Source organism: Nomascus leucogenys, chromosome 15, assembly GCF_006542625.1.
Source record: "Nomascus leucogenys isolate Asia chromosome 15, Asia_NLE_v1, whole genome shotgun sequence".
Classification (NCBI taxonomy): Eukaryota; Metazoa; Chordata; class Mammalia; order Primates; family Hylobatidae; genus Nomascus; species Nomascus leucogenys.
The window spans coordinates 64,902,819-64,926,463 of NC_044395.1; the positions used below are offsets into that span (position 1 = coordinate 64,902,819).

The following is a 23,645-nucleotide window of genomic DNA, read 5'->3' on the forward strand; positions in this document are numbered from 1 at the left end:
CACCCAGCCGCCTGCGTTTTTTAATAAACATGTATGCACAGATTCACATATACACACACAAACCAAGTACTACATGCCCAATAAAATGGTAAAATTTAAACAACTAATAATACCAAATTTTAAAGAGGATTTGGAGCAACTAGAGATATTACACATTATTGGTGGGAATATAAAAATGATACAATTACTTCTGGGTATGTTCATAGCAGATTTATCAATAATGGCCAAAAATAAGAAAACCTAACTGTCCATCAACAAATGAATAGATATATAAATCATGTAACCCCCCCAAAAAAAACCCAAAACTAACTTTTGATACATACAAACATAAAAAAAATCTCAAAATTATTATGCAGAATCAAAAAAGCTAGGCACAAGGAACATACAGTATGATCTCCACATAAAATTCTAGACCAGCAAAACTTATTTATAGTAACAAACAACTAGTCAATAGGTATCTGACTGATTGCAAAGGGGCACACAGGAGTTTTTCAATGGTAGTGGAAATATCGGCTTAGCTGTAATGATAGTTACAATGCGATAATTACTATAAAACTTATCACACTGCATACTTTATTGTATGTAAACTATACTCATTAAAGTTGATTAAAATAATTTTTAGACTTCTAATTCTAGTTCTAATGCTCTTTCCATTCAACTACTGTAAGTTGTATTTGGTAGTTTATATGGACTTACAGCAATCTGGGGACATATAAAAGGGAAAGGATGCAGCAAAGGACTCCCTTGGGGCTCATGGGGCACTCAAGTGACAACAAAGCCTGGCTCTCATTTACCTGTCACTGTAGAGTTTTAGAAGGTGAAAGCAGACATCTCGAAGTGGTGTCTGTGAGTTTTGCTCCTCTGTTATCACATAGCCAGAACCCTCCAGATATGAAGGAAGTGGGGAGCAGGCATATCTGTCACTGTCAGAGGTATTCTGAAGGAATAATTTGATAAAACAATACATTAGCTCCTAGTCAGTTTTACTAGATGCCATCATGTTTTCTTTTCTTTTTTTTTTTTTTTTTTTGAGACGGAGTCTCACTCTGTCACCCAGGCTGGAGTGCAGTGGGACAATCTCGGCTCACTGCAACCTCCGCTTCCCAGGTTCAAGCAACTCTCCTGCCTCAGCCCTCAGCCTCCTGAGTAGCTGGGATTACAGCTGCACACCACCACACCCGGCTAATTTTTGTATTTTTAGTAGTGACAGTGTTTTGCCATGTCAGCCAGGCTGGTCTCGAACTCCTGACCTCAGGTGATACGCCTGCCTTGGCCTCCCAAAGTGCTGGGATTAGAGGTGTGAATGACTGCACCTGGCCTAGATGCCATTATGTTTCAAATACTTAAGAGACCTGTATTAACAATGAATAGACAACCATGTGCAGTGGCTTGAGCCTATAATCCCAGCACTTTGAAAGTGGGAGAACTGCTTGAGCCAAGTAGTTCAAGACCTGCCAGGGCAACAAAGCAAGACCCCATCTCTACAAATAAAAAAATAAAATTATATTTTTTTGTAGTTCATGAGCATGATGATTGGGTGTTCATGCATGCATGCGTGAGATGTGCCACCCTCGAACCTTGTGAAGATATTGGCATATTACCCGTCTGACATAAAAAGATAAGAAAAAAATTTTTTTTTTTTTTTTTTGAGAAGGAGTCTCGCTCTGTCGCCCAGGCTGGAGTGCAGTGGCGCAATCTTGGCTCACAGCAAGCTCCGCCTCCCAGGTTCACGCCATTCTCCTGCCTCAGCCTCTCCGAGTAGCTGGGACTACAGGCGCCTGCCACCACGCCCAGCTAATTTTTTGTATTTTTTAGTAGAGACGGGGTTTCACCGTGGTCTCGATCTCCTGACCTCGTGATCCGCCCGCCTTGGCCTCCCAAAGTGCTGGGATTACAAGCGTGAGCCACCGCGCCCAGCCAAAAATTTTTTTTTTTTTAATTAGCCAGGCATGGTGGTATGCACCTGTGGTCCCAGCTACTCAGGAGGCTGAGGCAGGAGGGTCACCTGAGCCCAGGAGGTCAAGGCTGCAATGAGCTGTAATTGGCCCACTGCATGCCACTCAAGTTTTGGGTGACAGAGTGAGACCCGATCTCGATAAAAAAAAAAAAACAACAACCTGGGCACGGTGGCTCACGCCTGTAATCCTAGCACTTAGGGAGGCTGAGGCTGGCAGATCATGAGGTCAGAAGATCGAGACCATCCTGGCTAACATGGTGAAACCACATCTCTACTAAAAATACAAAAAATTAGCCAGGCGTAGTTGCACATGCCTGTAGTCCCAGCTACTCAGAAGGCTGAGGCAGGAGAATCGCTTGAACCCGGGAGGCGGAGGTTGCAGTGAGCCAAGATCGCGCTACTGCACTCCAGCCTGGGCTACAAAGCGAGACTCCATCTCAAAAAAAAAGTGAATAGACAACCCAAAGGATCTATCAGGGATTTTAAACATTTTTTGGTCAATGATATATTTCACCTGTCTTCAATGCACTGGTAAAGATTTCAAGTAGCTATCACTAACCTCCCCATACTTATCTTGCCACAATTCTTAATATACTCAAGTTTCAAGTCTCCCTCCTGACAAATAATTCTGAGAGAACAATATGAAAGACAAGTATAAAACATGAACAGTAAGATAATTCAAGAACTGATGGCATTAAAAGTAATAATACATTAACCTCAAACTGACAAGGAATACAAAATATTGTATTTAGAGGCAAATTTCAGAACTAAGTTTGAAGATAAACCAAATCTGAGGTCAAGCTGTATAACAGGGAATTCCCAAAGAAGTAAGACAACATTAGAAATGAAGAACCCTCTGATTTAGAGGCAGGAAAACAGCAGTGAGAAAGTCAACTGTGGAATCTCATGATATTAAATAAAATAAAAACAGACACTTGGGGAAGTAGCCTTGTCCAGAGGAAGGAGTAAAGGATAGTTTCCCATCAGATTTCCTGGCTCCACTTCAATTTTACAATACTTTAACACCCAGCAAGATTTTTGCTTCGCTCCATTGGCCACATATACCTGAAATGCTTCTTCATACATGCTGAGTGCCCTAGAAATGGAGGCTGTTGGTGGAAGCAAATACCAAAGATGGATAGCCAGGGAGCGTTTCCAATCCAACTGGGAGCACACGTTTATTTGCTTCTTTTCTGAGAGCTGCCACACCTGTGGGAAACAAAATCATCACCATAGCTACATTCTACCTTGTTATTACCTGTGTGTGCAATAACACTGAAGTGAATATTTTAAATGAAGGAACATTTTAAATGATTCAGATATAAAATATACAAATATAATAAATATACAATAAATATAAATACACAATAAATATAAAAAATACAAATTTTTGTATATTTTAAAAGTTTTGTAATAAAAAATATACAAATATATAAAATATACAAATATAATAAAATCTCATAGCTAGTGAGAGGGAATATTGATTATTTATTTTTATTGACCAACTGATCGATCGATTGATACAGAGTTGCACTATGTGGCCCAGGTGTCTTTGAATTCCTGGTGTCAAGCAATCCTCCCTCCTCAGCCTCCCAAAGCATTGTGATTACAGGAATCAGCCACTGTGGCTGGTACCAGGATTTAAACAAATAATCAATCAGTACTCAAATGAGATGAGAGCCATTGAGAGCAGAGAGGTCTTCTCATTGTGTACGGTTGTCAATGTATGAAGCTTTAAAACAAGCATAAGTTCTGACCAGCTACATTTTTATTTCTGAAAATTTAAATTTATAATACTTTAAGATAATAATATAAGAGATAGGCAGTGATAAGAGGAATAGCTTAAAATAATTATAACCCAACAGCCATAAAATGGAACACAAGTGGCTATAAAAAAGAATAATGGCAGCCAGGCATTGTGGCTCACACCTATAATCCCAGCACTTTGGGAGGCCGAGGTGGTCTGATTACCTGAGGTCAGGAGTTCCAGACCAGCCTGGCCAACATGGTGAAACCCCGTTTCTATTAAAAATACACACACACACACACACACACACACAAAAGCCGGGTGCAGGGGATCATGCCTGTAATCCCAGCACTTTCAGAGGCTGAGGTGGGTGGATCACCTGAGGTTGGGAGTTTGGGACCGGCCTGGCCAACATGGTGAAACCCCGTCTCTACTAAAAATACAAAAATTAGCCAGGCATGGTAGTAGGTGCCTGTAATCCCAGCTACTTGGGAGACTGAGGCAGGAGAATCACCTGATCCCGGGACACAGAGCCAAGATTGTGCCACTGCACTCCAGCCTGGTCGACAAGAGCAAAACTCCATCTCAAAAAAAAAAAAAAAAAAAAAGCTTCATGACATGAAAAAATATTCACATATAGTCGGTTTAAAACAAAAAAAAGCTGCAGGGGGTCAGGCGCGGTGGCTCACGCTTGTAATCCCAGCACTTCAGGAGGCCGAGGTGGGCGGATCATGAGGTCAGGAGATTGAGACCATCCTGGCTAACACGGTGAAACTCTGTCTCTACTTAAAATACAAAAAATTAGCCAGGCATGGTGGCAGGTGCCTATAGTCCCAGCTACTTGGGAGGCTGAGGCAGGAGAATGACGTGAACTTGCGAGGCGGAGCTTGCAGTGAGCCGAGATAGCGCCACTGCACTCCAACCTGGGCAACAGAGCGAGTCTCAAGGAAAAAAAAAAAAAAAAAAAGCTGCAGGGCTGGTGTGGTGGCTCATGCCTGTAATCTCAACACTTTGGGAGACCTGTAGGTGGCAGGATCCCTTTAGGCCAGGAGTTCAAGTCGAGCCTAGGCAACATACTGAGACCCTATTGCTATAAATTTTTTTTTTTTTTTTTTTTTTTTTTTTTTTGAGATGGAGTCTCGCTCTGTCACCCAGGCTGGAGTGCAGTAGCACAGTCTTGGCTCACTGCAAACTCTGCCTCCCGGGTTCACGCCATTCTCCTGCCTCAGCCTCCCGAGTAGCTGGGACCACATGCGCCCACCACCACGCCCGGTTAATTTTTTGTATTTTTAGTAGAGACGGGGTTTCACCGTGTTAGCCAGGATAGTCTCGATTTCCTGACCTTGTGATCCGCCCGCCTCGGCCTCCCAAAGTGCTGGGATTACAGGCTTGAGCCACTGTGCCAGGCCTATAAATTCTTTTTTAAATGAACAAAATAAAAATTAAAAAAATCACAGAACTCCTATGTATAATTTATTTCATTTGTATATACAAACATGTAAATAGCAACAACACATACATGTGGATGTAGACTTAAAAATTAGCTGTGTATGGTGGTGTGTGCCTGTAGTCCCAGCTACTTGGCAGGCTCAGGTGAGAGGATCACTTGAACTTAGGAGATGGAGGATGCAGTGAGCCAAGATCACCCCACTGTACTCCTGCCTAGGCAACAGAGCCAGACCCTGTCTCAAAAAAATTAATTAATTAACTAAACTAGAATATTTCTGGGAAGATAATTTATATTGTTTACCACTATATGATATGGGATATGATACATTTTAACATTTTAATTTCTATACAACTAGATTTTTAAAAGTGTGCATGCCTGCCTCTGTAGTTTGAAAATTGTCCAATGCGTAACACATTTTGTGTAACTGTGCACAATTTACAAAGATGACTCCTTGCCTCAACCTCAAACCAGCTTCAATTTATGAAAAAACCAATGTGAGATATTATGGTAAAAGTAGAAGATACCGGTTTTCCAGCCAACAGAGCAAAGATGCGCAGTCTCTCATCCTGGATGAAGGAGTCTGCTTGGAGCTGATGCCAATCCACCAACTGCATGGTGAGCAGCTCCCGGACTGACTGGCTACCCACAAACTGAGATAAAAGAAGAGCAAGACGATGATCACCTATAAGAGAAATGGAAGTTTTTTGGTTATTACTAAGGGTTTATGGACTTCATCAAACACTTGGGGGCATTATCTTTATTTTTTCCAGCCTTCAGAAGGGAGGACTTAACATTGGTAACTGCTTTCTGCAGTGGTGCCAAAATAGTGATCAAAAACTTACCATTTTCTGCTTGGATAGAAAATTTGCAAAGTAGTTTAACCTAAATGACCTATAGACTGAATAGCATATAGAAATCAACAACAGATCTACCACTACTTCTGTGATACTAGGCAAGACACCTCAGCTACAAAATAGAGGAAAACAGCCCGGCATTGTGGCTAATGCCTGTAATCCCAGCACTTTGGGAGGCCAAGGCAGGTGGATTACTTGAAGTCAGGAGTTCGAGACCAGCCTGACCAACATGGTGAAACCTCGTCCCTATTAAAAATACAAAAATCGCCAGGCGTGCTGGTGCACACCTGTAATCCCAGCTACTTGGAAGGCTAAGGCAGCAGAATCGCTTGAACCCATGAGATGGAGGTTGCAGTGAGCCAAGATCGCACCATTGCACTCCAGCCTGGGCAACAAGAGTGAGACTCTATCTTAAACATAAAAAGGAAAAATGGAGGAAAACACTGGGCATGGTGGCTCACACCTGTAATCCCAGTGCTCTGGGAAGCTAAGGCGGGCAAATCACTTGGGGTCAGGAGTTCGAGACCAACCTGGCCAACATGGTGAAACCTTGTCTCTACTAAAAATACAAAAATTAGCCTGGCCTGGTGGCATGTGACTGGAGTCTCGGCTACTCAAGAGGCTGAGGCACAAGAATCACTTGAACCCAGAAGGCAGAAATTGCAGTAAACAGAGATTGCACCACTGCATTCCAGCCTGGGTGACAGACCAGGACTCTATCTCGGTGTGGGGGTGGGGGGAGGAAAGAAAAAGGCCAGAGGCAGTGGTTCATGCCTGTAATCCCAGCACTTTGGGAGGCTAAGGTGGGCGGATCACCTGAGGTCAGGAGTTCGAGACCAGCCTGGCCAACATGACGAAACAGCATCTCTACTAAAAATACAAAAATTAGCCTAGTGTGGTGGCATGTTACCTGTAATCCCAGCTACTCAGGAGGCTGAGGCAGGAGAATCGCTTGAACCCAGGAGGCGAAGGTTGTAGTGAGCCAAGATTATGCCACTGCACTCCATCCTGGGGGACAGAGTGAGACTCTGTCTTGAAAAACAAAACCAAAAACAAAACAAAAAACAAAAACAAAAAAAAGGGGGAGTAGTAAAGCAAAAGCTTTTAGTAACCTAAAAGGCAGTACCTTTACCAGAGGTTTAGCCTTAGAGTCAAAATACAAAGGAAGAAAGTAGAGTTTATGAATGAATAGCCCTAAGAATCTGACTTCTGGCATACCTTAAGATCCTCTCCTACTACATGTTGGCGTCCTGGTGAGCATAACCTTTTTTTAATGATTCAAAATCATTGTGAGTTCATAGAAGATCAATCCCAAAGATAAATTCTCACTGTACAAATGCACAAAGACCATAAATAGTACCAGGCTGAGGCTGGATGTGGTGGCTCACGCCTCTAACCCCAGCACTTTGGGAGGCTGAGGCAGGAGGGCTGCTTGAGGCCAGGAGTTTGAGACCAGCCTGGTCAACATACAGACCCCATCTCTATTTAAGAAATAAAAAGAAAAGAAAAAAAAGGAAGCTACCAGGCTAAATGTGTAGTGATAGTGGAATGCAAGCCCTTTATATAGCTTACTGATTCTGGCTCTTCCTGTGATTTGTTCCTTATAATCCCAAAACTGGCAAAACCCTTCAAAATAAATAGTCGATGGCTCCAATTAGTTGGCTCTGGATAAATTAGGTTCCAACAATCAAGGTTTGAATAAGGATCTAATCATATGAGATTAAGCTGAACTATGCCATCCTGTATTCTTATCAAGACTTTATGGCCAGGCACGGTGGCTCACGCCTGTAATCCCAGCACTCGGGAGGCCAAAGTGGGTAGATCACTGGAAGTCAGGAGTTTGAGACCGCCCTGGCCAACATGACGAAACCCTGTCTCTACTAAAAACAAACAAACAAAAAACTAGCTGGGCATGGTGGCAGGCACCTGTAATCCCAGCTACTCAGGAGGCTGAAGCAAGAGAATCGCTTGAACCCAGGAGGTGGAGGTTGCAGTGAGCTGAGATCATTCCACTGCACTCCAGCAGCCTGGTTAACACAGAGACAGACTCTGTCTTAAAAAAAAAAAAGATTTATATCTAGGCAGTCATTACTTGCTGAATTGCCTCATTAGTGAAAGGTAACTTAAAAAAGTAAATATATGCATATAAATTCCTTTTAAAAAGCCAGTGAGTACCTCAACCCAGAAACTCAACTTCTATATATTTATTTGAATGAAGTGAATTGATATAGAACATATTTTATAGTAATTCAGAGTACTGCTTATAGTTTAAAAAAACAGTCTCAATGTGAAGGAAGAAATTTACTAATATGGTACATTTATACATCAAAGAATGCTAAGAAGCATTTGATAATTATCTGTATTACAGGGCATTTGTAATGTGCCACATGAAAAGAACAGAATATAATACACGGCAGGATATCACCTTTGAAAAGTTCACATGCATATGTCACAGTGTCTGGACATATTTGTATATATTACAAAGTAAAGAATTAAGTACAAATTAAACATTAAAATGTTTGCAGTGAGTAGTAGTCACAGGATTTGGGTGATTTTGATTTATAGCTTATCTATGGTTTCTAGTTTTATTACAAATGTAATATAAAATTTAAATTTTAATCAAGTAAACAATGTTTAAGGTCCTAAAAAAAGAATTAGAAGACATAGTTCGGCTGGGTGCAGTGGCTCACGCCTGTAATTCCAGCACTTTGGGAGGCCAAGGTGGGTGGATCACCTGAGGTCAGGAGTTTGAGACCAGCCTGACCAACTTAGTGAAACCCTGTCTCTACTAAAATACAAAAATTAGCCAGGCATGGTAGCAGGCACCTGTAATCTCAGCTACTTGGGAGGCTGAGGCAGGAGAATCGCTTGAACCCAGGAGGAGGAGGTTGCAGTGAGCCGAGATCACACCATTGTACTCCAGCCTGGGCAACAAGAGTGAAACTGTCTCCAAAAAAAAAAAAAAAAAAAAAAAGTCATGGTTCCTATTCTACAGGAATAGGTGGGTGTGATCTACCCACCTTGGCCTCCCGCAGTGTTGGAATTACAGGCGTGAGCCACTGCGCCCAGCTGAACTATGTCTTCTAATTCTCTGTTTAGGACCTTGAACATTGTTTACTTGATTAAAATTTAAATTTTATGTTATATTACGTATTCCACAAGAACCAGCAATCTTCCTGGGAAGTCCATAATTAACACTCATAGGCTAGAAGCCAAACCACAATTAGGGGGGAGCGGTAGGAGGCAGTGAGTAGGAAGGCGACAGAGGTGCAGAGAAGGACCATATGCCTTCCCCACCTGACTGCTGGGCCAGAGAGCAGGCCTCACTGATCCTTTTGCCTGTGAGGTAGCTGAATACAGCCTCCACAGGGCTGTTTTTTTGGGTTAAGGAGACTTCCTCTTCAATCTGAGGTGTGGCAGTACAGGATAGCCAGCGGGAGAAAGCTCTTCTTCGCTCCAGAATTTGAATGTATTCACAGGGTTCATTTAGCTGGCTGTCAAGCTCCTTCAGGTGGCCCCATAGGGCTTCACATAGTGTCCATGTCAGGCTCCAGTGCTTCACAACTAAGGCAGGAAGAGAAAAACAACGTTATGAGACAAAGTCTTACAACAGCTTCACAGAGGGCATCCTTCTAACTGTGATGTTAAAAATACATAATAGACATCTCAAACAACTACTCAAGTTGATTACCCTGAATCTGCCTCTACCTCACTCAGTTTCATATTACAATTTCCAGAAGTACATGGTATACATAAATGCTTGCTCATATCATGTTTCTGTGGTACTTACATAACAAATGTAACCATTAAACAGGTTCCCCAAGCCTAATTATGGCTAGTCATCTCAGATGATATCTACTTTGATCAAATTCTGTCTACAAAAATCTATCTACAAAAGCACTGTTTATCATTTAAGCCATTTACAAGTATGCACTGGTAAAATAACTTACACATTTGAAAAGACAATGAGACGATTAAGTAAATACAAAGAACTGAAGGAACATAAATCCCAACATGTGTGGCATAGGACATTCTAAAACAGCCCATTTTTCAATAAAGGTGATTTGCTAAACAAAATGATTTTTCTACTGTTTGAAATATTAACAAATTAGGTAACCCCTTTATAAAAGTATTGATTCAGAAAAACATGGTCATGATAGAGGAGAAAGGCAATCTTGAGAGAAGCCAGGAAGAGGAATTACAACAAAGCTGTTGAGAAGACCAACAGTACTTGAGCTGGACACGGAAGAATGGATAGGACTTAGAAAAGCAAGAAGGGGCCGGGCGCGGTGGCTCACGCCTGTAATCCCAGCACTTTGGGAGGTCGAGGTGGGCAGATCACGAGGTCAAGAGATCGAGACAATCCTGGCCAACATGGTGAAACCCCATCTCTACTAAGAATACAAAAATTAGCTGGGAGTGGTGGTGCGCGCCTGTAGTCCCGGCTACAGTGACAGAGTGAGACTCTGTCTCAAAAAAAAAAAAAAAAAAAAGTAAAGCAAGAAGGAATGTATTTCTCTCCCTACGTTCTCTGGATTGGGTAAGATATGCAATTTTATAAATCCAAGGATTTGACTTGCTACAGTTCTTTGTGGAAGAATTTGCACATTAACAGGTAAAAGAACAAAGTGACAAGAACATAGTGACAATTTCTTCTTGCTTGGGAATCTGCTTAGTTAAACTCAACCTCAGAAAATGACAAGCACAGGCATTTACCTGCTAGACTGGTGTCAGGAAATTCATCCTCCCGTGAACATATGATACCACCCCTATTATTGGGACGTCAAAGATTAGAAACATAGTGTGTACTCACTTTGTGCTTCTTGTAAGTCTCCTGATGCTTCTTTAACCCAATCTGCATAGTCATGAATGACAGCAACTCCCGGATTGGGGACAATGAGAGGACACAGTTCATCCACATGGACAGTGCTGTGTTTTAATTTGAGCTCCAGAGGTGTCTGATACAATTTCGTGTCTTCATCTGGCTTTCTTTGTCTCAAACTGAGTTTTTCTAAGTTAACTTTGAATGGGGATTCAGTTAAGCTACAAGAGCAAATGAGGAATAGAATAGAAAATGAACCTAAGACAGAAGCTAGAATTTTCACTTCAACCAAACCACTGTTTCTTTTTATGATTACAAACAGAATGCAGACATTTCACTGTGGTTTTAAAGAAATTTTCTTTTTTTTGAGACGGAGTCTCGCTCTGTCACCCAGGCTGGAGTGCAGTGTTGTGATCTCGGCTCACTGCAAGCTCCGCCTCCTGGGTTCACGCCATTCTCCTGCCTCAGCCTCCCGAGTAGCTGGGACTACAGGTGCCCGCCACCACGCCCGGCTAATTTTTTTTATTTTTAGTAGAGATGGGGTTTCACTGTGTTAGTCAAGATGGTCTCGATCTCCTGACCTCGTGATCCGCCCGCCTCGGCCTCCCAAAGTGCTGGGATTACAGGCGTGAGCCACCGCGCCCGGCAGAAATTTTGTTTCTTAAACTATACTGAACTTATCTGCTATATACTGGGGAAGAAAAATCATCTGATCAATGCATTCAGAACACAAAGTCTTCTTAGGCCAGGTTATAACAAGCATGAGACTCCTAACAGATTTAGAACTGGATAAAACTTAAGGGCCAAAAGCTATTGTGGGATACCTGTTTCTCAAATTATACTTGGGTATCAAAAGTCATGAGGCTAAGCTTATAGATACTAAAGAACTGATTCTAAATTACAATGAGCATATAGCTAAGCTAGGCTTGCTCCAATTTTTTTTTTTTTTTTTGAGATGGAGTCTCACACTGTTGCCGAGGCTGGGATGCAGTGGCGTGATCTTGGCTCACTGCAACCTCTGCCTTCTGGGTTCAAGGGCAATTCTCCTGCCTCAGCCTCCTGAGTAGCTGGGATTACAAACGTGCATCACCACGCCGGGCTAATTTTTGTAATTTTAGTAGAGACGGGGTTTCACCATGCTGGCCAGGATGGTCTCGAACTCCTGACCTCAGGTGATCCTCCCACCTTGGCCTCCCAAAGTGCTGGGATGACAGGTGTGAGCCACTGTACCCGGCACCTTGATCCAATTTTTAAGATTGATATTAATAACCTTCAAAATTCACAAGATAATGCTTAACCTAGAATAACTAAGTTTAGGATCAATATTCTTTTTTTTTTTTGGAGACAGAGTCTCGCTCTCTCACCCAGGCTGGAGTGCAGTGGCGCCATCTTGGCTCACTGCAGGCTCCGCCCCCTGGCGTTCACGCCATTCTCCTGCCTCAGCCTCCTGAGTAGCTGGGACTACAGGTGCCCGCCACCTCACCCGGCTAATTTTTTGTATTTTTAGTAGAGACGGGGTTTCACCGTGTTAGCCAGGATGGTCTCGATCTCCTGACCTCGTGATCCACCTGCCTCGGCCTCCCAAAGTGCTGGGATTACAGGCGTGAGCCACTGCGCCCGGCCTAGGATCAATATTCTTAATTGTGAGGTTCAAGAGACATTGTTGGCCGGGTGCGGTGGCTCACACCTGTCATCCCAGCACTTTGGGAGGCCGAAGCGGGCGGATCATGAGGTCAGGAGATCAAGACCACGAGGAAACCCCATCTCTACTAAAAATACAAAAAAAAATTAGCTGGGCGCGGTGGCGGGCACCTGTAGTCCCAGCTACCTGGGAGGCTGAGGCAGGAGAATGGCGTGAACCCGGGAGGCGGAGCTTGCAGTGAGCCGAGATCATGCCGCTGCACTCCAGCCTGGGCGACAGAGCGAGACTCTGTCTCAAAAAAAAAAAAAAAAAAAAAAAAGAGAGACGTTTTTTCTTTTTTTTTGGAGACTGAGTCTCACTCAGTCGCCCAGGATAGAGTGCACTGGCGCGATCTTGGCTCACTGCAAGCTCCGCCTCCCGGGTTCACGCCATTCTCCTGCCTCAGCCTCCCAGGTAGCTGGGTCTACAGGCGCCCACCACCACGCCCGGCTAATTTTTTTTGTATTTTTAGTAGAGACGAGGTTTCCTCGTGTTAGCCAGGATGGTCTCGATCTCCTGACCTCGTGATCCGCCCATCTTGGCCTCCCAAAGTGCTGGGATTACAGGTGTGAGCCACCACACCCAGCTGTTGTCTTTTATTTTTTCAAAGTCAACTTTAAAAATGAAGGATAGGCTGGGCAGGGTGGCTCACACCTGTAATCCCAGCACTTTGGGAGGCCAAGGTAGGACAATCACTTGAGCTCAGGAAACATTAGCTCAGTGTGGTGGCATGTGCCTGTAATCCCAGCTTATCAGGAGGCTGAGGCAGGAGAAGAGCTTGAGACCAAGCGGCAGAGGTTGCAGCAAGCTGAGATCATGCCACTGCGCCCCAGCCTGGGCAACAGAGCGAAACTCAGTCTCCAAAAATAAAAAAATACACACACACACACACACACACAAGGACTGTATCTAGAAAGATGACAAAGTAGGGCCCAATCCTCCTGATAATGAATAGTTTTTTTCACCTATCATGTTGCCTTTCTCAAAAAGCATCAAGAAATGTGACTCACGGTTTAACAGCTACTGGATTGGGCAGGAATCCAAACTCCATAGAATCAGCAATCTGATGATTTTCTAGTTCATGAGAGCCATTCAGCTGTTCTCCACTATTAGCAAGAGTCCAGTTGGGACCCCAACCAACACGAAATGAGCGTCCCATGAATAAGGCCATGTCCATCAAGAGTTTTCCCTTGCCATAGGTGACAGACTTTTCGCGAGGGACTAGGCCTAGTTGCCTACGTGTACCCACTGTTTTCAGCGGAACCTCAAGGGCTGGGCTGGGCACTGTGAACACAGAAGTCAGGGGTGGAGGGACAGACCAAGAGGATGTGGATGGGATATTCATTAAAGATGCTGTTCTGGGAGTACGACATTCTTGCACACAGGCACTTGGTGAAAGAAAAGCTCCACTTGTAAATTTTGATTGTAGTAACCCACCAACTGAAATGAAGAGGGAAGGAAGGGGAGAAAGACTATTACAAAACACAAGCTATTGTTTCTTGAACAATAACAAAAATCAGGCTGAAATCATTCAATGTTTTATCAAACTACTTAGATGTGGATGACCAGAAGCAGGCTAAGTCAGATTTTGCAGAAATTACTCTTTGAACTAGGAAATCAGGACAAGATTCTAATGATGATGATGGTATCTACAACAATAATAAAAGCAACAACACTGTTAATACTATTTAAAATATGCAGCAGACTCTGTATAAGTCATTTGTATATGTTATTTCATTTCACTCTTCAAAAACTTTTTTTTTTTTTTTTTTTGGAGACAGAGTCTCGCCCTGTAGCCCAGGCTAGAGTGCAGTGGCATGATCTTGGCTCACTGCAACCTCTGCCTCCTGGGTTCAAGCAATTCTCTGCCTCAGCCTCCCGAGTAGCTGGAATTACAGGTGCCCGCCACCATGCCTGGCTAATTTTTCTGTGTTTTTAGTAGAAACGGAGTTTCACCATGTTGGCCAGGCTGGTCTTGAACTCCTGACCTCGTAATCCACCTGCCTCGGCCTCCTAGAGTGCTGGGATCACAGGCATGAGCCACTGCTCTTGGCCTCAAAAACTTTTAAATGATTAGCATTATTATCATTCCTATTGTATATAGGAGAAAACTGAGCTCAGATAAGTGACTTGTCCAAATCTACAAAGTGACAGGACTAGGAGATAAGCCAAGGTAAGTCTGGCACCACTCCTCATGCCTTTATCAGAATCCTAAAGGTAACGATTTCTTAGGACATATAAAAGATCAAAACTCAAATTCCTATTCTACCCTAAACAATGCTACAGTCAATGAAATAAAACACACCAGGTATCTTAAAATTGTACACGTGACCTTCTAAAGGATAGTTCTTTAAAAAAAATTTTTTTTTTTTTTTTTTTTTTTTTTTTTTTTTTGAGACGGAGTCTCGGCTCTATTGCCCAGGCTGGAGTGCAGTGGCACGATCTCGGCTCACTGCAAGCTCCGCCTCCCGGGTTCACGCCATTCTCCTGCCTCAGCCTCCCGAGTAGCTGGGACTACAGGCGCCCACCAACACGCCTGGCTAATTTTTTGTATTTTTAGTAGAGACGGGGTTTCACCGTGTTAGCCAGGATGGTCTCAATCTCCTGACCTCGTGATCCATCCGCCTCGGCCTCCCAAAGTGCTGGGATTACAGGCTTGAGCCACCGCGCCCGGCAAAAAATTTTTTTCTAACATTTAAGTTTTTATCTAGCTAGCTAGGTATTATAGGGATGGAGTCTTGCTATGTTGCCCAGGCTGCTCTCCAAATCCTAGCCTCAAGCCATCCTCCTTCCTCAGCCTCCTAAAGCACTAGGATTATAGGCATGAGCCACTGTGCCCGGCTGAAGGACAGTTCTTATTACCAGTGCCTGTTTCCCAATTTTACATGGCTTTTGTCTAAAGCATGGAGTTAAGAGTTATTGAAGTATCAGATTTTCATGTAGTATCCATTATGGAAAAGGTTATTAAGAATGTTTAACTGATACTTTATTGGTTAATATATTTTCTTTCTTTCCTCTATACCAAAGGGAAGTTAAAAATATTTTTAAAAAGCAAAGTTGATAATAAGAGAACTCAAAAGAATTGAAAAATATTTATTTTTAAAGCAATATAAACAGATGTCTCTGCCAGTTCCTCTGGCTTTCAAAATATGTTGAAACTATATCTGCTTAAGTTCTTTGCTGATACGAAAACTTTCTTGCCAATCCCACATAGTTACGAGCCCACTAGAAAAGAGAAAACTTTAAAATCAAATACGTCATCACTTCCCTGGGAATTTAAAAAGGTTTAATGAAAAGTAGAAATGTGATGTGCTCTGTGCATTACGAGAAGCAGTACTTGTCCCTAGAAGACAGTAAGACAGTGCTGTAAGGACTGCACAAAACGAGTACAGTGCAGGACAACTTGCTGAACTAAGTAATGTTATAAAAATTAGGAAGTCAGAGCTTACTATCTTATCCACGTTCATAAGCAAACAAAAACATGAACCTAAACAAAGCACAAATGCTGTTTTTCTCCATATACTTCTGCATCTGCACAAACAGAGGTAATTCTAGTTCTTAAAAACCAACCACTCCTGCCAGGTGCAATGACGCATACCTGTAATCTCAGCACTTTGGGAGGCTGAGGCAGGATGATCACTTGAGGCCAGAAGTTCAAGACCAGCCTGGGCAAGATAGCAAGATCCATCTCTATAAACATTTAAAAAAATAATTAGTTGAGTCGTGGTATATGCCTGTAGTCCTAGCTACTCAGGAGGCTGAGACAGGAGGACTGCTTGAGCCCAAGAGTTCAAGGCTGTAGTGAGTGCAAATGCATAACTGCACTCCAGTCTGTGCAACAGACTCTGTCTCTAAAAACAAAAAACCTGACTACTCTTTTTTTTTTTTTTTGAGACGGAGTCTCGCTCTGTCGCCCAGGCTGGAGTGCAGTGGCGCAGTCTCGGCTCACTGCAAGCTCCGCCTCCCAGGTTCACGCCATTCTCCTGCCTCAGCCTCTCCGAGTAGCTGGGACTACAGGCGCCCACCACCACGCCCGGCTAATTTTTTGTATTTTTAGTAGAGACAGGGTTTCACCGTGTTAGCCAGGATGGTCTCGATCTCCTGACCTCGTGATCCGCCTGCCTCGGCCTCCCAAAGTGCTGGGATTACAGGCGTGAGCCACCGCGCCCAGCCAACTACTCTTAATGAATACTTATGAGTACAATTTCTCTTAGCATCCTTATGTCACAGGTATAGTTGTCTGGCAGATATTTGCTAGAGAAGTCCACTTGGGTTAGAAGAAGAAAAGTGAAAAGCAGGACTTGATGACTATACAGCTTTCTTGTAAAACAGCATCTTTTATACTGTACCTAGTGAACGAGTTTTCGATGAGTGGGATGCTGAAATGGGGAGTCTGGGAGAACAGATTTCTTGAGAAGTATCTGCTTTGGAAGGAAGGCGACTGAAGCGTTGATCCAGTGCCATATCTACATCTTCTTCATCAGTAAGCAATGATGCTTTCATGATCTAAAAAGGCAATATCTATAGAATGAATGTGCTTCCCAGAAAGGCCATACCAAAAAAAATGCAGTTTACAACAACCAAAAATATTGCTCCTCTTCAAGGCTGTGTACAGAGCTAGTATATTTGTGTGATGGATGAACCCCATTACACTGTGTGTGCCTTGAAAGGCAGAATTCATATAATACTTCTCTTCTTTCTATCTATAGCATCTCGCCAGAGCCTGGCACACAGCAGTTGCTATGTTTGCTGATAAAATAATTTTAAAGTCAAACATAAGCCAAAGGTTAAACACATAACATGCCAAAAGGCACTGGGATAAAGGGAAGTAAAGACATAGCTTGAGGAAACCTGGGCTACCAGGTACTAAAATTTTTAAATTTTGTGGAGCACATACAGTCTTAAAAGTACCCTGTGATGTAGACAAAGTAATATTTTATAGAGAAAAATCAGTACTCACAGATGTTATATGACTTGCACAAAGTCATAAAGTTACAAAATTGGGATTGGGGCCGGGCTGTGGCTCATGCCTGTAATCCCAGCACTCTGGAAGGCCAATGTGGGCTGATCACCTGAGGTCAGGAGTTCGAGACCAGACTGACCAACATGGTGAAACCCCTGTCTCTACTAAAAATACAAAAGTAGCCAGGTGTGGTGGTGGTACACGCATGTAATCTCACCTACTCGGGAGGTTGCGGCAGGGAAATCAGTTGAACCCAGGAGGTGGAGGTTGCAGTGAACCGAGATCACACCACTCCACTCCAGCCTGGGCGACAGAGCGAAGAAACTCTGTCTCAAAAACAAAACACAACAAAATTGGGATTGGAACTAGGACTCTGGTTTCAAATGAAGTTAAAACCAGAAACCCTATCTTCTAGTTCTAAATATAGCCTTATCTCCTTGAATAAGAGAATGAGGCCCAGACATTGGCCATATTCTTCTATTTTTTTTTTCCCCATTACAGTGAGCACTCAATGGTCTTAATAACCAAGGAAGAGACCTGATCCTATGCAGTGGAGATAAAAGATTAGTTTGGCTTTCTGTCGTAAAAAAGGTGGGTTAGAACGTCACCTGTAAGACATGTGGATTAATTCCCAGTGAAGATGCAATATGTGTTGAGGCAGACACAAGTTCCTGATCCTCAGGCATGCTCTCTTCTAACATGGTATCCAAAACTGGCTCCTGGGTGATATCTACCATGTCACTGTCCAGTTCCACAACCCTCCCTAACTGCTCCACCTCTGGGCTCTGGCTCTGCAGACAGCAGAAAGATCAGGAAAGCAGCATTAAATTACACCAAACAGAAACAGATTCTAAATCAGACTTACTTTATTCAGAATATGATATAGCAATTATTAGATTCAGCCCATTCTATGGTAAGGTAAGGTAGCAGATTTGCTTGAATGATTTAAAATCAATTACCCCAAGATAACCCTTATAAAAGTACTTTGATCCAAATAAGGATTCATGTAGTCATCCCATTCTAATACTATGACCTGGTGTCTGGGACCTAAACCAGCACCCATAGTGAAACAAATGGTGGTCTTCAGAGACAAACATTATGATTTACTTGATCTAGCTAGCAACTACATTTTCTGATTTACACAGGGTCACCTTTTCCTAACACTGCCTTGTAGCCAGAAACCATTGGAAAAAACGAACAAAAGGTACAAATATCAAAGTCTCCAGTAACTTTGCTTTTTCTTAAAAACATTTAGAAATAAATTTCTAGCCAACACAATCTTGGGTCTGGAATTTAACTTTTGGGTTACTGAATCCTAAGGTTAGCTGGGCTCTACTTGTGCAGTACCACGTAAGATATGAGCACTATCTACTCTTCCAAAAAACAAAGTAATAATATTAGGAACAATTTTAATCTGGGAAGAATCCCTTTATGTTTAAAAATGTCAAGAGTTATATTTACATTTATTAAGCAGTTTTAAAGACAACTATGACTAACAGTCTATGATTTAAAACGGTAAACACTCAAAGCTGAAACACTGTAAATTGGTAGAGTACAAATTCAATTACCTATATCCTAAAATGTTAGCAAATGACTAAGCCAATATTTGAAATATTTTCAAACCAAAAAAAATTCTAGACCGGGTTTGATGGCTCAAGCTTGTAATCCCAGCACTTTGGGAGGCCGAGGTGGGCAGATCACTTGAGGTCAGGAGTTCAAGACTAGTCTGGCCAACATGGTGGTGAAACTGTCTCTACTAAAAATACAAAAATTAACTGATGTTAACCAGCTACTCGGGAGGCAGTGGAGGTTGTAGTGAGCCAAGATTGTGCCACTGCACTCCAGCCTGGGCAACAGAATGAGACTCTGTCTAAAAAAAAAAAAAAAAAAAAAAAAAAAAATCCCGAAGGAGGAAAAAGCCCTGGTGATGATACCCAGGGCTCCCACTTAAATTTTAAGAACAGTGGCCAGTCACAGTGGCTCACACCTGTAATCCTAGCACTTTGGGAGGCTGAGACGAGTGGATCACCTGAGGTCAGGAGTTCGAGACCAGCCTGGCCAATATGAAGAAACCCTGTCTCTACTAAAAAATACAAAAATTAGCCAGGTGTGGTGGTGTGTGCCTGTACTCCCAGTTACTTAGGAGGCTGGGGCAGGAAAATTGCTTGAACCTGAGAGGTGGAGGCTGCAGTGAGCCAAGACTGTGCCACTGCACTCCAGCCTGGGTGAGGTTAAACTCCATCTCAAAAAAATAAATAAATAAATAAAATAGGCCAGGTGCAGTGGCTCACGCCTGTAGTCCTAGCACTTTGGGAGGCCAAAGTGGGCGGATCAACTGAAGTCAGGAGTTCGAGACAAGCCTGGCCAACATGGTGAAACCCTGTCTCTACTAAAAATCCAAAAATTACCTGGGCATGGTAGCGCATGCCTGTAATCCCCGCTACTCAGGAGGCTAAGGCAGGAAAACTGCTTGAACCCAGTAGGTGGAGGTTGCAGTGAGCCGAGATCACGCCACTGCACTCCAGCCTGGGCAACAAGGTGACACTCTGTCTCAAAATATATATATATATATATAAATTAATTAATTAATTAATTAATTTTAACAACTGTGGGAAAACTCCTACTTCATAAGTATATATATATTTGGCTCAACAGACTGTGAAGGCTTGATAAAATGGTTTATTGCTTACTGTTTTCTGTGTCTAGCACATCACTAAGTTCAACACTTATTTACTTAGTTATTTCTACTACCTAATGCAGTGCTTGGCACATGGTAGAGAAAGCAGTAAACTATAAAAAGATAAGAAGGAGAGTGAGTGGGAGGAAAGAAAAAATGGGGAGGGGGAGAGTGGTTCCAATTTACTATACTACTCAACAAAGTAATACTGCTAATAGCAAGAGATGCTTACCTTGAACACTGTTTCAGACAAAATGAGAGGATTTCATTAAATAACCAGATTAGAGACCCAAGGGACTCGTCGTATGTTTAGGAAGAATGCTAAAGATCAAGGTTTTATTTATTCTATTCACACAAACAGACTTCAAACCTACAAGATACCATCTAATAAGTGGACAAGGGGGAAGGGAATTACTATGAAACTATGGTTAAGTGCCTAGAATGCCCTATATGTAAATTTTGTTGAAGTATATCTAAGTAATTGCAACATACTCCCCAAAGCTGTCTGTGTACTTATTTTCCTGGATATCTTGGCAGATCAGGTACCCTTTTTAGGCCAGTCCTGAAAAGAAAAGTGTACTTAGAAAAAAAAAAAAAAAGATGGCTCAGAAGTAACTGAGGAAAGGGAAGAGAAAGCCTAACAGGAGGTCTATGGAAAAGAAAGGCATGTATAGGAAGAAGCAGCCAACGAGGACATCATTTTAACTCTCCCTTTCCTACAGTGTAATCTCTTGAAGGCAGCATCATATTCATTTCCAAATAATGGCATGGCCCATTACAAATATTAACTACACAGATTATATCTGTAAAATGATTGTCTAAATATATGGAGGGTAAGGTTTCACAACCGAAACCTTCAATGACTTGAGATATCTCAAAGACTGTTCCTCATTGAAACAAGGCTTCCAATACCTAAAGATACAGCATTGCTTACTTAATTCAGTAGGAAAAGTAAGATATACCAAGACATCCTCATTCAACAGAGTGAATGACAAGTCCAAGGTCAAACAGATATTAAATAATTCATACTGTCCTCTCAGGCAAACAGTTTGATCCAATATAACTACTATTGTTGCCTGTCTCAAAAAGAACTAGTTTTCTAACTGTAAAGAATGTTTTTGGCTGGATGTGGTGGCTTACACCCGTAATTCCAGCACTTTGGGAGGCTGAGGCAGATCACTTGAGCCTAGAAGTTCGAGACCAGCATGGGCAACATACTGAGACCCCATCTCCACAAAAAATAATCACTTTTTTCCTTTAAAAAAGTTTCAAACTACTTATTTAGGCAGGGCGCTGTGGCTCCCGGCCTATTGGGAGGCCAAGGCAGGATACTCATTTGGCCAAGAATCCAAGACCAGCCTGGGCAACATAGCAAGATTCTGTCTCTAAAAAAATAAATAAATAAATAAATAATCTGGCATGATGGCATGCACCTGCAGTCCCAGCTACTTGGGAGGTTGAGGTGGGAAGGATTGCTTGATCCCAAGAGTTCAACCAGCCTGAGAAACATAGGAAAACTTTGCCTCAGAGAAAAAGAAAAAAAAAAAAAGTCATTAACTTACTTGAATGGATTCACTTAGTGAACAATGCTAAGTTTCTGAGCAAGCCAATTAGCCTGCCTTGATGTTACTAAACACAAGTTAGACTTCAGTTATAAGGCTGAGGTAAAAACCTGCATGTATCTCTACCTGAGTGCCAAAGGCCCGAGGTCTTTCAACATAGTTTCGAAACCTGATTGCACATTTCAACCACCTGGGTTCAAAATATAAATATGCCTGAGCCCCATGCCAAATCTGTGCAATCTAAGCCAAGCTTACCAGGGCACTGATGCAGCCAGCTGGAAATTGGATCCCAGACCAGGATTTTGAAACTAATGTTCTAACCACAGAACAAAAACTACCTTAATTCATCTGTGTGACTAAGGTTTATCTGCCAACCAACATTTTCTCTAACGTAAAAGGTACAGGAGAGAAGATCACATGAAAATTTAGTTACCTTTATGTTTTCTGGTTGCTTAGACTTACTTGCTTTTTTAAAGAGCAAAAGCGAGGCTTAAGAACCAACTGGAAACAGGGGACTGACGATATCATATAAAAGGTAATGGAACAAATGTGACCATTAAAGAAAAATACACATCTTCCTAAATACCTAAAGAAACAGGCCTCTCTCCCCCAATAAAAAAAGAAGCTGAAGTTGTGTAATCAACCTTTTTAAGGGGTGAGGTGACAGTATGCAGTCATCTTGACACAGAGATGAGAAGACTGCTGTTTCCAGTTTACTCAAACGGCACAAGTAGTTTCCTCATGCCAAGTAAAATGTAGGGTCTTTGGTGCTAATAACCAACCACTGGCATTTCCCATCTGCCTCACTTGGGTCAGTGAGCAATAAATATGAAAGAATTCTCTAGAGTCCTACATTTCTGCTCCAACATACCAAGCTCAAGGCCTTCGAAAATAATGCAAGTAAACAAAACCTAAAGTCTGGACATCTAAATACCTCTATCCATTTCTCTCATTTCTGCTCTTCCCAACCAAAAGGTCAAAGACCATTTCCATTTCCTCAGTCAAAGCTACTTGCCCATTTTAGGCTAGCCGTGGTAACTCACGCCTGTAGTCCCAGCACTTTGGGAGGCCAAGGTGGGAGGATCACTTGAGGTCAGGAGTTCAAGACAACATGAGTTTAGGCCAACATGGCAAAATCTCCTCTCTACTAAAAATACAAAAAATTAGATGAGCGTGGTGGTACGCCCCTGTAGTCCCAGCTGCCTGGGAGGCTGAGGAATGAGACTGCTTGAACCTGGGAGGCAGAGGCCACAGTGAGTCGAGACTGCACCAGTGCACTACAGCCTGGGCGACAACTCTTTCTCAAGGAAAAAAAAAAAAAAAGCTACTTGCTCAGTTTAAATCCTTACTACCTCTTTTTGCTAGAACCTTGATCTGAAATTTTTGGGTGCTCAATTTTTCAAAGAGCTCTCACATACACAAGTGTCAATATAGGAGTTTATAGTTATTTTTCTACTATTTCTATTCCGGCAATTAAAGAACCTGGAAACTACTGATTGTCAACATTACAAACATTTTCCTGTCTGTCCATAAATGAAGCTTTTCTTTTTCATCTGGGCCAACTGGAAAGAGGTTATCTTTAAGATCCTATATATTACTTTTATTACAGAAAATAAGGCCATCTGACTCTTTCCCTCAGAAATATATATATATTTATAATAAATATATATATGATTATAAAAAATTAGGAAAGGAGATGATACAAAGCATATGACAGACAAAATGAATATGGATAACTGGAAAACCAAGTCTATTTATAGCATTTCATTTGTCAATGGAGATTTCTTAGGGGCATTCTAAATGCTACAAAGATTATAAACATAAAATCCAGTTTCCCACATTTATCATACCCTCCCCTCACTCTGTACATGCAAACATGTATATACACACATTCTCCAGAAATGTCTCCTAAGAGATTATTTAATAAATCAT

The 23,645-nt window shown here is 42.1% G+C and overlaps 1 protein-coding gene and 1 non-coding gene across 4 annotated transcripts in view; one reads left to right on the forward strand and one right to left on the reverse strand.

Annotated features, from left to right (window-relative positions):
* Window positions 1–23,645, reverse strand: part of NUP98 (nucleoporin 98) — a 126,105-nt gene that overhangs the window by 13,663 nt on the left and 88,797 nt on the right. For all 3 annotated transcript variants that reach the window (XM_030794632.1, XM_030794630.1, XM_030794631.1), the window contains exons 21-28: window positions 18,083–18,265; window positions 16,861–17,017; window positions 13,522–13,951; window positions 10,822–11,051; window positions 9,306–9,572; window positions 5,679–5,836; window positions 3,023–3,166; window positions 795–937 (exon numbers count right to left, since the gene is read on the reverse strand). In XM_030794632.1, the coding sequence (XP_030650492.1) occupies window positions 795–937; window positions 3,023–3,166; window positions 5,679–5,836; window positions 9,306–9,572; window positions 10,822–11,051; window positions 13,522–13,951; window positions 16,861–17,017; window positions 18,083–18,265 (1,712 nt within the window). The remainder of the gene's footprint in view (window positions 1–794; window positions 938–3,022; window positions 3,167–5,678; window positions 5,837–9,305; window positions 9,573–10,821; window positions 11,052–13,521; window positions 13,952–16,860; window positions 17,018–18,082; window positions 18,266–23,645) is intronic.
* LOC115830567 lies at window positions 1,506–1,611 on the forward strand. The gene has a single exon (XR_004026115.1). It is a non-coding gene; the product is annotated as a small nucleolar RNA U13 (small nucleolar RNA).